Source organism: Macaca nemestrina, chromosome 16, assembly GCF_043159975.1.
Source record: "Macaca nemestrina isolate mMacNem1 chromosome 16, mMacNem.hap1, whole genome shotgun sequence".
In the NCBI taxonomy this organism is placed as follows: domain Eukaryota; kingdom Metazoa; phylum Chordata; class Mammalia; order Primates; family Cercopithecidae; genus Macaca; species Macaca nemestrina.
The window spans coordinates 74,830,168-74,845,548 of record NC_092140.1 but is presented as its reverse complement, the minus strand read 5'-3'; the positions used below and the strand labels follow the sequence as shown (position 1 = coordinate 74,845,548).

Here is a 15,381-nt window from a genome sequence, read left to right as displayed (position 1 = left end):
TATATATAACCCTCTTACGCACTGAACTTTGTCCCTCCCCAAAAAGAGATATGTTGAAGTCCTAACCCCCAGTGCCTAAGAATGTGATCTCATTTGAAAACGGGGTCACTGCAGATGAGACTAGTTAAGGTGAGATCATACTGGTGGGTCCTTAGTTCAATATGACTGGTGTCCTTGCAAGTAGATGGCCATGTGAAGGAGAACAGCATGTGATACAGGCAGAGAATGGAGTGATGTGACTGCAAGTAAAGGAATGCCAAAGACTGCCAGCGACACACCAGAAGCTGGGAAGAGGCAAGGAAGGATTCCCCTACAGGTTTCAGAGGGCACTTGGTACTGCTGACACCTTGATTTTGGATTTCCACTCTCCCAGAATTATGAGACAATACATTTCTATTGTGTTAAGCCACCTAGTTTGTTGAACTCTCTTACAGCAGCCTAGGAAACTAATACAAATCCCAAATCTGTTAATGAGGGACAGTTACTCTATGAATCACAAGGTGAAAAGCTGTATGAACTTAGCCATATTGCATTATCTGAAAAGGTGAAATACTTAACTCTGTATCCCCTGTAACACTCAGCATGGTGTTGACATATTCAGGGGCACTGTAGGAAACAGAAGTAACTTCCTATTACAGTACAAAAGACAGTAATACAAAGAAATACAAGGGTAGCCCTAGAATTAAAGTTTTTAACCTGTTCCTTCATTTCCTTTTTCCTAAATGGCCACTCCTGGAATCTAGGTTCTTCTCCATTACTTCTTAGCTCTTGTCTCTGGTTGTAATTTGGCTCGGCAGAAGATGGACGAAGACCCTATTTATTGAATGAAATAATTTATAAAGCATACTTTGATTTCAGAAACATCTTCATCTTCTGATTTGACCTTGACTTTTTCCTATAAATAAGAATTATATCACTAAGCAAACTCAGTATTTGGGAGTTTTTTGTAGTAAGTAGTAGAATTTTCTTAAGTATAAAACATTAAAACATATATATGTATTTTTCTGTTTGAAAGAGTCTCACTCTGTCACCCAGGCTGGAGTACAGGGGCATGATCTTGCCTCACTGCAGCCTCCAACTCCTGGGCTCATGCAATTGTCCTGCCTCAGCCTGAGTAGCTGCGACAACAAGCACATGCTGCCACGTCTGGCTAATTTTAAAATTTTTGGTAGAGATAAGGTCTCACTATGCTGCCAGGCTGGTTTTGAATTCCTGAGCTCAAGTGATCCTCCTGCCTCAGCCTTCCAAAGTGATTGGATTACAGGTGTGAGCCACTGTGCCACGCACATAGTAAACACTTTTTAAAAATTAATTTAATCATTTATATAATTTATTCTAAATGATCCATATGTTATGCTACCATTTGAGATATGTAGATTTATTTTTGGAATTGGTAACATAACTGTGATATCAAAGGTTTGTAAAGGGTTAGCAACCCCAGAGCATGAATTATGTAGGGGAATAGAACTATAGGTTTTCAATGGTTCAAAACAAGAGTGATATAAATAGGGTGCAAATCCCGCCTCTCTCAGCCCCAGAATTCTGACAGTATTTAAGGGTAAAGGTTAACTTTCATTTCAAATAAAGTACAACAGTCACCTTTTTTTTTTTTTTTTTTTTTTTTTTTTTGAGATGGAGTCTCGCTCTATCACCCAGGCTGGAGTGCAGTGGCCCAATCTCGGCTCACTGCAAGCTCCACCTCCCAGGTTCACGCCATTCTCCTGCCTCAAGCCTCCCAAGTAGCTGGGACGACAGGCACCTGCCACCATGCCCGGCTAATTTTTTTGTATTTTCAGTAGAGACGAGGTTTCACCGTGTTAGCCAGGATGGTCTCAATCTCCTGACCTCGTGATCCGCCCACCCCTGCCTCCCAAAGTGCTGGGATTACAGGTGTGAGCCACCAAGCTGAGTCTTTTTTTTTTTTAAGACACAGTCTCACTCTGTCACCCAGGCTGGAATACAGTGGCACAATCTTAGCTCACTGTAACCTTTGCCTCCCGAGCTTAAGCAATCCTCCTGCCTCAGCCCCCTGAGTACCTGGGACAACAGGCACATGCCACAACACCCAGGTAATCTTTTTTTTTCTTTTTGTAGAGATAAGATCTCACTATGTTGCCCAGGCTAGTCTCGAACTCCTGGGCTGAAGCGATCTGCCCACCTCAGCCTCCCAAAGTGCTGGGATTACAGGCATGAGTCATCATATCTGGCCTAATCACTTTTTTGTTGCTGTTGTTGTTGTTGTTTGTTGTTTTTTTGTTTTTTTGAAACAGAGTCTTGCTCTGTCGCCCAGGCTGGAGTGCAGTAGCACGATCTCGGCTCATTGCAACCTCCTCCTCCTGGGTTCAAGCAATTCTCCTGCCTCAGCCTCCTGAGTAGCTGGGATTACAGGCATGCACCACCACACCCAGCTAATTTTTGTATTTTTAATAGAGATAGGCTTTCACCATGTTGGTCAGGCTGGTCTCGAACTCCTGACCTCGTGATCTGCCTGCCTTGGCCTCCCAAAGTGCTGGGATTACAGGCGTGAGCCACCGCGCCCGGCCCCTTGTCACTTTTTTTTAATGTGCAGAAGAATCTTTAACAAAATAGAACCAAAGCACTAGAGCACTGTAATTTGAAGCTCACCTACTCTAAAAATTGTCATTTATAGAAAAGGAAATTAAGGCTCAGATAGGTTGAATGAACTGTCCAAGGTCCCACAGAAGAGATAAAGCCAAGAAAGAAACCAGACTGCTAAGACTCTAATTCAACCTTTCCCATTATTTTCTTTAGCTATTAAAAACTGGGGACTCGGGCCAGGTGCAGTGGCTCACACTTGTAATCCCAGCATTTTGGGAGGCCTAGGTGGGTGGATCACCTGAGGTCAGGAGTTCAAGACCAGCCTGGACAACATGGTGAAACCCCGTCTCTACCAAAAATACAAAAGTTAGCCGGGCGTGGTGGTGGGAGCCTGTAATCCCAGCTACTTGGGAGGCTGGGGAAGGAGAACTGCTTGAACCTGGGAGGCAGAGGTTGCAGTGAGCCAAGATCACGCCACTGCACTCCAACCTGGTGACAGAGCGAGACTCCGTCTCAGAAAAAAACAAAAAACAAAAAAAAACTGGGGACTAGTAGAGAGTAGTCTTGACCTTCTGATGGAATGAACTTTGACTTGAAAATCTGTGAACAGAAAAACTATTAGGAAATTCCTAATTGCTTCCCATATTTGGTATTTTACTTACCAATTGCTTCTCTACTTTCAGCTTATATTGTTGAGCTTCAAATTTTCTCTGAAGGTACTCAGCAGGCCTTAGAAAATAAGAATGTTCAGCTTAAGTAGAAACTTTAACAAATCTTATGCACCAATTTGACAAGTAGATTTTCAGTTTAGTAATGAGATTCACAATTCACTGGTGGCTTGAAGTTTCAAGTTCAAGAAGTAGTTCACAGTTACAGAATCTTTACATTGGAAAATAACATTTTGGAATCAAGAGGAAAAAAGGATAAAGAGTAACAAGTGGGGATACAGGAGAGGATTAAACAGAAAAATATTCTTATCCAGTAATTTTTCTTCAGGGCAAGAAATCGTCCTTCCATTGTTGTGGGGAGGAAAACAGACCCACACCCAGAAATTCTCATGCTTTGTGTAGGTGTCTAATGTACAGGTTGTTTCTCCTGATTTAACAATGGCAGCTGGATGTGGTGTCTCACACCTGTAATCCCAGCACTTTGGGAGGCCGAGGTGGGTGGATTGCCTGAGGTCAGGAGTTCGAGACCAGCCTGACCAACATGGTGAAACCCCGTCTCTGCTAAAAAAATATTAGCTGGGTGTGGTGGCAGGCGCCTGTAATCCCAGCTACTGGGGAGGCTGAGGCAGGAGAATCGCTTGAACCTGGGAGGCAGAGGTAGCAGTGAGCCGAGATCACGTCACTGCACTCCAGCCTGAGTGACAGAGCAAGACTCCGTCTCAAAAAAAAAGAAAAAAAAGAATGGCTGCATATCTGTTTCCTGCACCACATACTGAGCTCCCTGAGAGCAGAATGTGTCCCTCCATCCATCCCTTTATCTCCGCACATAAATGGTTAATGAGAAAAGAAATCATGGGTTAGCTGTCTCTCCAAATGTTTAAGGTATTTTTCCAGCACAATTTTAGTCAATTCCAGTCAAACAATTTTCAAGTTTATACTCACATTTTACGTATCATCTTTTTTTTTTTTTTTTTTGTAGAATTTCCTGTAAAACATTTCTGTAACTACTGGTTGCTAATAAAAACCACATTTCAGATCATAAGTTTTTTGGAATATGAGTAACTTCTAAGGCTCCAAAGACAGAACTGTCATTTCAGAAACACCTCCTTTAGGAAGGAACATCATGATAAGCATCCCCAATTTACAAAGAGGCAAGTTAATAATCAGGGGTTTAGAGACAGGATGAAATGACAAGCTAAAGTCTTTGAGTCTTAGTTCCTCAGCTGTAAAGTGGGCATGGTGCCATTTCACAGGAATTGATACAAGGATTAGAAGAGATTAGGGCTGTGAAGTGCCTGACACACAGATAGTTCCTGAATCAAATGAGGGTAAATTGTAAGCACTCATCTGTCTCAAAAGCTTAATTGGCACATATATCAATATCTTCATGAGAAAAATGATTCCGACACCCAGGGGCTATCCAAAAGACATTCTCTATTTCTCTGTCTACCTACTCCCTTTCCACCCCCACAATTCTATACAAATTCCTCTTCCTCAGCTGGGCACGGTGGCTCACTCCTATAATCCCAGCACTTTGGGAGGCCGAGACAGGCAGATCACAAGGTCAGGAGATCGAGACCATCCTGGCTAACATGGTGAAACCCCATCTCTACTAAAAATTAAAAAAAATTAGCCGGGCATGGTGGTCGGCGCCTGTAGTCCCAGCTACTTGGGAGGCTGAGGCAGGAGAATGATGTGAATCCGGGAGGCAGAGCTTGCAGTGAGCCGAGATGGGGCCACCACACTCCAGCCTGGGTGACAGAGTGAGATTGTCTCAAAAAAAAAAAAAAAAATTCCTCTTCCTCCATCCCATGGCCTGTAATTAGACCTCCAGCAGAGAGAAAGTTGGGGATGGGGGAGTATACAAAGAGGAGGGGTTACCAGGCATCAAAGGGGCATCCAGGAAAGAGAAGGACCCTTTCTATTGTTTCATGTGAGAGCTTGGGAGATAAAAACACACGTGGTCAAAATAATTGATAGCTTGACAGTTCTCAAATCTAGACAAAGAGTGGAGGATATATTTTCCCAGTGGTTGAGAAAAGGGAAAGGGAGTTTTGTGGCTGCTCCCAGTTCATTTGTAAAATCTACATCCCTCACTAATTGAGTCCAATATGGGTATTACAATTTGAATAAATGGAAGATGCAACTTTTGATAATTGTGGAGATAATTAAAAATGTGTTATGAAGATAGATAAAAACCACAACAGTGCCCAATATCTTTAAAGATAAAACATCTGCTTTTCCCAATATATGTTTCTGAAGAAATTATTTTCTTATCATTCTTGCTTATCTCATTTTCACTATTAATGAGATTACCATCACATAATCTCTTGTATTTTTCATAATTCATCCAAAATTTCAACAATAAATAACCACAGTTGCCAAAGTAACAAATTTCTAACTCTGAACAAAAAAATTTGATGACAAACATTTTTTAAAAAGAACTCTTAGACTTAAGTCTTCAGGCCTGTGTTAGGTGTCAATTACTCTGGACACAGGAATATCGACATCAGTGTGAAAAAATTTTGAAAATATTGTAGATCTGCAGAAATCTATTATGGAGTAAAATTTTTGAAAATCTACCATAAGACCAATTTAAGAATACTATTTTCTTTCTAATATGTCCACATTTTGAAGATCCCTAGAACATAAATGCTGAATGAAATGTATCTTATTTCTCAAAATGTCTCAAATGATCATTTGATTTTAATGATTCAATTATTGATTCATATTAGTAACCTCTCTGAGAAATGAAATATACACAACTATTTTTTCACCTGCCATATAGTGGAATTTAGCAGGAGGAAGAAAGAATATTAAAAGGGCAGGGGTATGGGTCTGTGCCTACAGTTAAGCAGCTCTATGAATAAGAAAATAAGCTAGATCAGACTTGAGATGAAAAATGGTTAAGGGGAAAAGAAGATAATTTATCAATTACTTATCAATTGTGATAATCTATCAATACATTTATTGCTTTATTTAATTACGAGACTTTGTTACTTCGATAGGCTAAATTATAATACACATTACACAATAATTACAACACTTCTCACAGTGTATGTAATTCCCACATAATTTATAAGAACATGTAATTGTTATATGCTTGAGATGTCAACAGATTTGATTTGTGTAATATATATGACATTCTGATGGAAATAAAAACAAAATCTTTCTAACAGAAAAAAAAAAAAAGGCTGGGCATAGTGGCTCACGCCTGTAGTCCCAGCACTTTAGGAGGCCAAGGCAGGTGGATCACATGAGCTCAGTGGCTGCCTGGTGAGAGGGTACCTGAGAATTTGAAGAACCAACTAACGAGCAGGTGTAGGGCTGACATAGAAAGAGAGACTAACACGGCCAGGCACGGTGGCTCATGCCTGTAATCCCAGCATTTTGAGAGGCCAAGGCGGGCAGATCACCTGAGGTCAGGAGTTCGAGATCAGGTTGGCCAACATGGTGAAACCCTGTCTCTACTAAAGATACAAAAATTAGCCGGGCATGGTGGTGCACGCTTGTAGTCCCAGCTACTGGGGAGGCTGAGGCACGAGAATCGCTTGAACTCGGAAGGCGGAGGTTACGGTGAACTGAGATAGCGCCACTGCGCTCCAGCCTAGGCAACAGAGCGAGACTCTGTCTACAAAAGCAAACAAAAGAAAAAGGTCAAGGGAACTATGTGTTTAAAATGAAGATTTGGAAAGTTCTTCTTGGATTATTTGTGTTAGGAGAATTTGGATTTCAGAATAATTAATGTTAATATATAAAGATATTTTCAGATTAATCAAAGCTTAAGCTAGACCACAATATTACCATTGACTTGGGGATGGACCATGCCTGTCTTCCTGACTGTAATCCTCAACTCCAGTATTTTCTTGAGGAATAGGGTGATAACTTGGTTCCTGGGCTCTCCTCCTCAGCATATCAAGTTGAGCATAATAATAATCATAATGTCCACACACAGCAGCAAGTTTGGGCCTTTCTATCATTTTTATCTGAAGAAAAGAAGAGGGGATGTTTTTAAAAACCATAATACAGGCCGGGTGCAGTGGCTGACATCTGTAACCCGAGCACTTTGGGAGGCCAAGGCAGGTGGATCAGGAGTTCAAGAGGTCTGAACTCAAGAGATCAGGAGTTCAAGACCAGCCTGGCCAACATGGCAAAACCTTGTCTCTACTAAAAATATAAAAATTAGTTAGGTGTGGTGGTGCACACCTGTAATCCCAGCTACCCGGGAGGCTGAGGAAGGAGAATCGCTTGAATCCGGGAGGTGGAGGTTGCAGTGAGCTGAGATCGTACCACTGCACTCCAGCCTGCGCAACGTGAGTGAGACTCCATCTCAAAAAAAAAAAAAACATAATACAAATTTATAATACTTGACAACATGACAGTGACCATAGCTAAGACAAGGCACTGAAGGTGTATTTTTGCTGTTTTTCTACTACACTTGTTTTTCAGAATAAAATAATCTTAGAGTTCCCAAACCCTAGAGTACAAAAAGACCTAAGTACTATATAGTATAGTGGTTTACAATTTTGCTAAGGTATAGATATGAATCATGCATACTTCATGGCTAGTATGTAAAATGTACTTAGCTAGTGAGTATGCCCAGCCAATCCAAGATCCAAAACTAAACTCAGAATTATTGTTTTCTATTTTTCTTAAACTCATTTATACCTTACCATACTTTACAGGAAAATAAAAAGTATCGTGAAACTCACACATATGGGGATTTGCAACATTTTTAGTTTCTGATGCATTTGACTAAACGCAAAATGGCATCATGACTTAAAGAAAATAAGACGCTGAATCAGAGTCATTCTTCCAGAGAAAATATTTAAAAAGGTCATATAACAGCTGTGATGGACATATTAGCATCCCAGCCCTCACCACCCAACCAGAACAGAATGAGAACAGGAGAACCAGAAATGACAGTTTATCTTAGAACTGAGTAGAAGCCACTGAGCTAGAAGATGAGAAATGGATCAAATTAAGATGTAAAAGCCAGTCAAGACCTTCTTGCTAAAGAGCAAAGTGGGGTCAATTTAACCTGAAGTGTGGCAACTCTGTTAGTTGACAGTTCACAGTTAATAATAAAAAGAGAAAAATAGATGAAACTACTGCAAAGACTTAGGAATTAATAGTTGGGAATATGAATAACGAAAACAATTAAAACCAAAATGTCCTCATATAAAGAGGTAATATGTTATATCCTTTGTTCTTTTTACTGCTATATGGTTCATATATATGTTAGATTGGACCATATGAAATTACACACAATTGGCCGGGCGCGGTGGCTCACGCCTGTAATCCCAGAACTTTGGGAGGCTGAGGCAGGCGGATCGCGAGGTCAGGAGATAGAGACCATCCTGGCCAACATGGTGAAACCCCGTCTCTACTAAAAATACAAAAACAAAATTAGCCGGGGTGTGACGGAGGGCGCCTGGAGTCCCAGCTGTTCGGGAGGCTGAGGCAGGAGAATGACGTGAACCTGGGAGACGGAGATTGCAGTGAGCCGAGATAGCACCACTGCACTCCAGCCTGAGTGACAGAGACTCCATCTCAAAAAAAAAAAAAAAAAATACATTGCACAGAATTGACCATCATTAATCTAGGAAAATGGCACTTTCATATAGTTCTATTTAAATATTTAAGTAAATGTATAAAATTTAGTTTGTTAATCTAAATACAAATTATATGTTTATTTTAAAAATATTTTCTTTCCTTTATAAATTCTGAGACAGGATCTCACTCTGTCACCCAGCCTGGAGGGTTGTGGTGTGATCATAGCTCATTGCAGCTTCAAACTTCTGGGCTCCAGGGATCCCCTGCCTCATCCTCCCAAGTAACTGGGACTACGGGCACATGCCACCGTGTCCAGCTAATTTTCTTTTAATTTTACTTTTTGTAGAGGTGGGGTCTCAATGTGTTGACCAGACTGGTCTCGAACTCCTGGGCTGAAACGATCCTCCTACCTCAGCCTCCCAAAATGTTGGATTACAGTCATGAGCCACTGCACCAGCCTATTTTAAAAATCTTTTAAAGTAAGAAGTAGTTTTCTTTGATTTACAATTTCACCTGTATACAACCTAGAAAAAAATACTACCAATTACTTGTTGAAAAGTGGTTAGAAAGAGAAAAGTATTGAAAGGCAATAGACAGTTTCTTTAAAATTTTTTCTAATATCCCAACAGTAATAGGAATATCAGAGGTAGTTCCTGTGGAAATCAATTTTACCTTTTCAAGGAACTGGAAAAAATGTCAACGTGTTCAACAGTTCTCATAATTTAATTCATCCTCAAATCTTTTAGATGTGTTTTGTCTTCTACAGGTCTGATAAAGAGTCCTCTGAATCACAACATACTTTTCTTATTTCTTTAATAAAATTAAGCCCTTAGGCTGGGCACAGTGGCTCACGCCTATAATTCCAGCACTTTGGGAGGCTGAGGCAGGTATATCACTTGAGCCCAGGAGTTCGAGAACAGCCTGGGCAACACAGTGAGACCCTGACTCTACAAAAAATAAAAACTAGCTGGGCATCATGGCGCATACCGGTAGTACTAGCTATTCAGGAGGCTGAGGTCGGAGGATCACTTCAGCCTGGAGGTTGAGTGATGTGGTTTGGATTTGTGTCTCTGCCCAATCTCATGTTGAATTGTAATCCCCAATGTTGGGAGAGGAAGCCTGGTAAACAGATCATGGGGGCAGATTTCCCCCTTGCTGTTCTTGTGATAGTGAGTGAGTTTTCATGAGATCTGGTTGTTCAAAAGTTTGTAGCAGCTATCCCTTCACTCTTTCCCTCCTGCGTGTAAGATAAGCCTGCTTCCCCTTCTGCCGTGATTATAAATTTCCTGAGGCCTCCCAGCCATGCTTCCTGTACAGGCTGCAGAACTGTGAGCCAATCAAATGTCTTTTCTTTATAAATTACCCAGTCTCAGGTGTTCTTTATAGCAGTATGAGAACGGACTGACACAATACATTGGTACTAGGAGTGGGGAATTGTATAAAGATACCTGAAAATGTGGAAGTGACTTTGGAACTGGGTAACAGGCAGAGGTTGGAAGAGTGTGGAGGGCTCAGAAGAAGACAGGAAGATGATGGAAAGTTTGGAATGTCCTAGAGACTTGTTAAAATCATAGTGACCAAATTCTGATAGTGATATGGTCAATGAAGTCCAGGCTAAGGAGGTCTCAGATGGAGATAAGGAACCTATTGGGAAATGGAGCAAAGCTCACTTTTGTTATGCATTAGCAAAGAGGTTGGAGGCATTGTGCCACTACCCTAGCAATCTGTGGAACTTTGAACTTGAGAATGATGATTTAGGGCATCTGGCAGAAGAAATTTCTAAGCAGCAAAGTATTCAAGATGTGGCCTGGCTTCTCTAGCACCCTATGTTCATATTTGTGAGCAAATAAATGATGTAAAACTGGAGCTTATACTTAAAAGAGAAGCAGAGTATAAAAGTTAGGAAAGTTTGCAGCCTGGAAAGAAAAACCCATTTTCTGGGGAGCAATTCAAACCAGCTGCAGAAATTTTCAAAAATAAAGAGAAGTCAAATGTTGCTAGCCAAGATAATGGGGGAAATGCCTTGAAGGCATTTCAGAGACCTTTGAGGCAGCACCTCTCATCACAGGCCCAGAGGCCTAGGAGGAAAGAATGGCTTTGAGGACCAAGCCCAGGGCCCCACTGCTCTGTGCAGCCTCAGGACATGGTGTCTTGCATTGTGGCTGCTCCAGCTCCAGCCATGGTTAAAAGGGCCTAAGGTACAGCTCAGGCCATTGCTTCAGAGAGCGCAAGCCGTAAGTCTCGGTGGCTTCCACGTGCTGTTAAGTCTGCAGGTGCACAGAGTGCAAGAGTTGAGGCGTGGGAGCCTCCATCAAGATCTCAGAAGACATACAGAAAAGCCTAGACGTCCAGGCAGAAGCCTGTTTCAGGGAGACCCTCCACTAGGGCAGTGCAGAGGGGAAATGTGGCATTGGAGCCTCCACACAGAGTCCCGGCTGGGGCACTGCCTAGTAGAGCTGTGAGAAGAGGACCACCATTCTCCTGACTCCAAAACGGTAGCCTGAACGACAGCTTGCACCATGCACCTGGAAAAGCCGCAGGCACTAAACAGTAGCCTGTGAGAGCAGTCGCAGGGGCTGTAGCCTGCAAAGCCTCAGGAGCAGAGCTGCCCAAGGCCTTGGGAGCCCACTCCTTGCACCAGTATGCCCTGGATGTGAGATATGGGGTCAAAGGAATTTGGAGTTTTAAGATTTAATGACTGCCCTGCTAGGTTTTGAATTTGCATGGGGTCTATAAACCCTTTGTTTTGGCTGATTTCTCCCTTTTGAAATGGGTGTATTTACCAATGCCTGTACCCTCATTGTATTTTGGAAGTAACTAACTTGTTTTTTATTTTACAGACTCACAGGTGGAAAGGACTTGACTTGTCTCAGATGAGACTTTGAACTGTGGACTTTTGAGTTCAATGCTGAAATGAGTTAAGCCTTGGGGGACTGTTGAGAAGGGAAAATTGTATTTTGCAATGTGAGGAGGACATGGGAATTGGGACGGGCTAGAGGTGGAATGATACGGTTTGGATTTGTGTCCCTGCCCAAATTTCATGCTGAATTGTAATCCCTGATGTTGGAGGAGGGGTCTGGTGGAAGGTGATTAGATCATGCGGGCAGATTTCCCTCTTACTGTTCTTGTGATAGTGAGTATGTTCTCATGAGATCTGGTTGTTTACAAGTGTGTAGCACCTCCTCGTTCGCTCTCTTCCTCCTGCTCTGGCCATTTAAGATGAGCCTGCTTCCTCTTCTGCCATGATTGTAAGTTTCCTGAGGCTCCTCAGCAATGCGTCCTGTACAGCCTGCAGAACTGTAAGCCAATTCAACCTCTTTTCTTTATAAACTACCCAGTCTCAAGTAGTTATTTATAGCAGTATGAGAACAGACTAATACATCAAGGTTGCAGTGAGCTGAGACATGCCACTGCACTCTAGCCTGGGTGACAGAGCAGGACCCTCTTTCAAACAAATAAATAAATAAATAAACAAACAAGTTAAGCCCTTTATCAAATGAAGGGCAATAACTTAAACAATCAGTTTTTTAAAAAAATGTTTACATACCAATATATTTTCTAAAATGTCTATCTATCAAGTAAACACTTAGTAAATATACTTCCAAATGGTTCTCTAATTTTACCATGAGCCTTCCTTAAAAATATAATTCTTTTTTTTTTTTTTTTTTTTTTTGAGACGGAGTCTCGCTCTGTAGCCCAGGCTGGAGTGCAGTGGCCGGATCTCAGCTCACTGCAAGCTCCGCCTCCCGGGTTCACGCCATTCTCCGGCCTCAGCCTCCCGAGTAGCTGGGACTACAGGCGCCCGCCACCTCGCCCGGCTATTTTTTTGTATTTCTTAGTAGAGACGGGGTTTCACCGTGTTAGCCAGGATGGTCTCGATCTCCTGACCTCGTGATCCGCCCATCTCGGCCTCCCAAAGTGCTGGGATTACAGGCTTGAGCCACCGCGCCCGGCCAAAAATATAATTCTTTAATTAAAAGACAATAGCCATTTTATCATTTACATACCAGAAGCATTTCACTAGTATGACCTGAAAGATTCAACACTGTGCTGAAGTGAATTCAAATAACTAAACACAAAGAATCACTAGGGAAATATCAATTATTATATCATACAAACTTCTCAATCCTATACATGTTAGAATTAAGAATATTAAATGCAGACTGTTTGCTGTTGCTATGTTACTCACTTTTCCTATACAGGAAAACCTTACTTACTAGAAATAAGAATTTCAGTTATAAAAAGAAAATTAAACCTAAAGTATACTTGTAAGGGCATACAACATCGTTTTATAAAATATAAAAACTAGAAGTTGTCCAAAAAAATACCATTAAAATGCTCAGTACAGAATACTTTATTGTAAGTACAAAATTTGTGGACTCCAGACAATGAGCTTGTACCTCATGAACATGTGCAGATAGGTCTGTCAGAATATACCATAGCTTAATGGGTTAAAAAAAATAGAATAAGACCTACTATTTGATAGCACAATAGACTGCCTATAGTCAATAGTAACTTAATTGTACATTTTTAAATAACTTAAAGAGTATAACTGGGTTGTTTGTAACTCAAAGGATAAATACTTGAGGGGACAGACACCCCATTAGACATGATGTGCTTATTTCACATTGCATGCCTGTATCAAAACATCTCATGTACCCCATAAATACATACACTTAATATGTACCCACAAAAATTTTTTTAACTAAAAAATTAAAGAAAAAGAATATAACAGCCGGTTGCAGTGGTTTATGCCTGTAATACCAGCACTTTGGGAGGCTGAGGCAGGTGGATCACAAGGTCAGGAGTTCGAGACCAGTCTGACCAACATGGTGAAACCCTGTCTCTACTAAAAGTACAAAAATTAGCTGGGGCCGGGTGCGGTGGCTCACACCTGTAATCCCAGCATTTTGGGAGGCCCAGGCAGGCGGATCACAAGGTCAAGAGATCAAGACCATCCTGGCCAAAATGGTGAAACCCCATCTCTACTAAAACACAAACATTAGCTGGACATGGTGGCACACGTCTGTAGTCATAGCTACTCAGGAGGCTGGGGCAGAAGAATCGCTTGAACCCGGGAGGCGGAGTTTGCAGTGAGTTGAGATCACACCACTGCACTCCAGCCTGGCGACAAAGCAAGACTTCATCTCAAAAAAAAAAAAAAAAAAAAAAAGAAAAGAAAAGAATACACCATAGTTAAAAAAAACACAAAGGAGGGTTTAGAATGACTTACGGATCTGGCCTTCTGGGCTCCAGCTGGTGGTCTCCATTCATTTCTATGCAATATAGCATTCCTTTTAATTGGCACAGATATCCTTGATCTTGGTGGGCACTTTCCCTGGAATTTCACTTTTTGTATTTTACACTCTTAATTAACCAAAACAAAACAGCTTTAATTTTTGAAAAATTGTACATCTTTACTACTGATACTTGTAAGAGTATAAACATAAGCTACATTTCATAACACAGTAAGTTTACTTTTTAGCCAGAGATATGTTACAGTGAGAGAAGTACTGATGAAAAATTAATATGCATTTTCTTTAAATGAAAAAAACCTTTTTTCAGAGTCCCTTTGCATATTTCTAGTATATATAACATCATTTTTTTTCAGAAAAATAGAAATTAATATTAACCTTTACAGAAACAATATGTATGGGATAATAATAAAAGTTATTAAATTTGGTCATTAGAGCTTGGGTTATCAGGCCACTCCATTCATGCCACATTGTTTGGAATTTATGAGTAGATCTTCTCTTTTTTTTTTTTTGTTGGGACAGTCTCCCTTTGTCACCCAGGCTATGTTACAGTGGCAGGGTCTCAGCTCACTGCAACCTTCACCTCCCAAGTTCATGCAAATCTTGTGCCTCAGCCACCCAAGTAACTGGGATTACAGGCATGGGCCACTAGGTCCAGCTAATTTTTGTATTTCTAGTAGAGATGTGGTTTGGCCACGTTGGCCAGACTGGCATCAAACTCCTGGCCTCCAGTGATCTGCCCACCTTGGCCTCCCAAAGTGCTGAGATTGAGGTATGAGTAGATCTCTAATGCTTGTCTTTATCTCCATCAAAATTTGTTCTTGGGCTGGGTAAAGTGGCTCACACCTGTAATCCCAGGAGTTTGGGAGGCCAAGGTGGGAGGATTGTTTGAGCTCAGGAGTTTGAGACCAGCCTGGGCAACACAGTGAGACCCCATCTCAATAAGAAAAAATTGTTCTTGTTCTCCTGTCTTACCTATATTAGAAATATGGACAATACACTGTCCCATACTTTGTACTTATCTACTTTCTAAACATTCTCAGTCTAGACTGATATACAACAATGTCAGTCAAATTAAATGGCAAAGAGGCTCATTCGTTTTCTCCTTAACTTTCCTCGATTTTAGAATCTGTCTCTCAATGGATAACATTTCCCTCTCATGAATTCCTTTGGGAGGTTTTCTGCTTCTCCTAATATTGTAAGTCCAGGCATTCAGTTATGGCTAAATCCTGGGGCTTTGACTTTCACAGCATCAAATGAGTTAGTAATTTTCTCTTTCTTAATGCACCCCTCCCTCTGACACACAGCTGAGCTGATTCCTGACACCAGGACTAAAATAGTTT

At 41.2% G+C, this 15,381-nt stretch overlaps 1 protein-coding gene across 5 annotated transcripts in view; it reads right to left on the bottom strand.

Moving 5' to 3' along the window:
• Window positions 1–15,381, bottom strand: part of LOC105490752 (NIMA related kinase 5) — a 101,619-nt gene that overhangs the window by 55,063 nt on the left and 31,175 nt on the right. For 3 of the 5 annotated variants that reach the window (XM_071081290.1, XM_071081288.1, XM_071081289.1), the window contains exons 12-15: window positions 14,017–14,150; window positions 7,032–7,213; window positions 3,222–3,288; window positions 697–813 (exon numbers count right to left, since the gene is read on the bottom strand). In XM_071081290.1, the coding sequence (XP_070937391.1) occupies window positions 697–813; window positions 3,222–3,288; window positions 7,032–7,213; window positions 14,017–14,150 (500 nt within the window). The remainder of the gene's footprint in view (window positions 1–696; window positions 814–3,221; window positions 3,289–7,031; window positions 7,214–14,016; window positions 14,151–15,381) is intronic. The other 2 variants (XM_071081291.1, XM_071081292.1) reach the window with 2 other exon arrangements.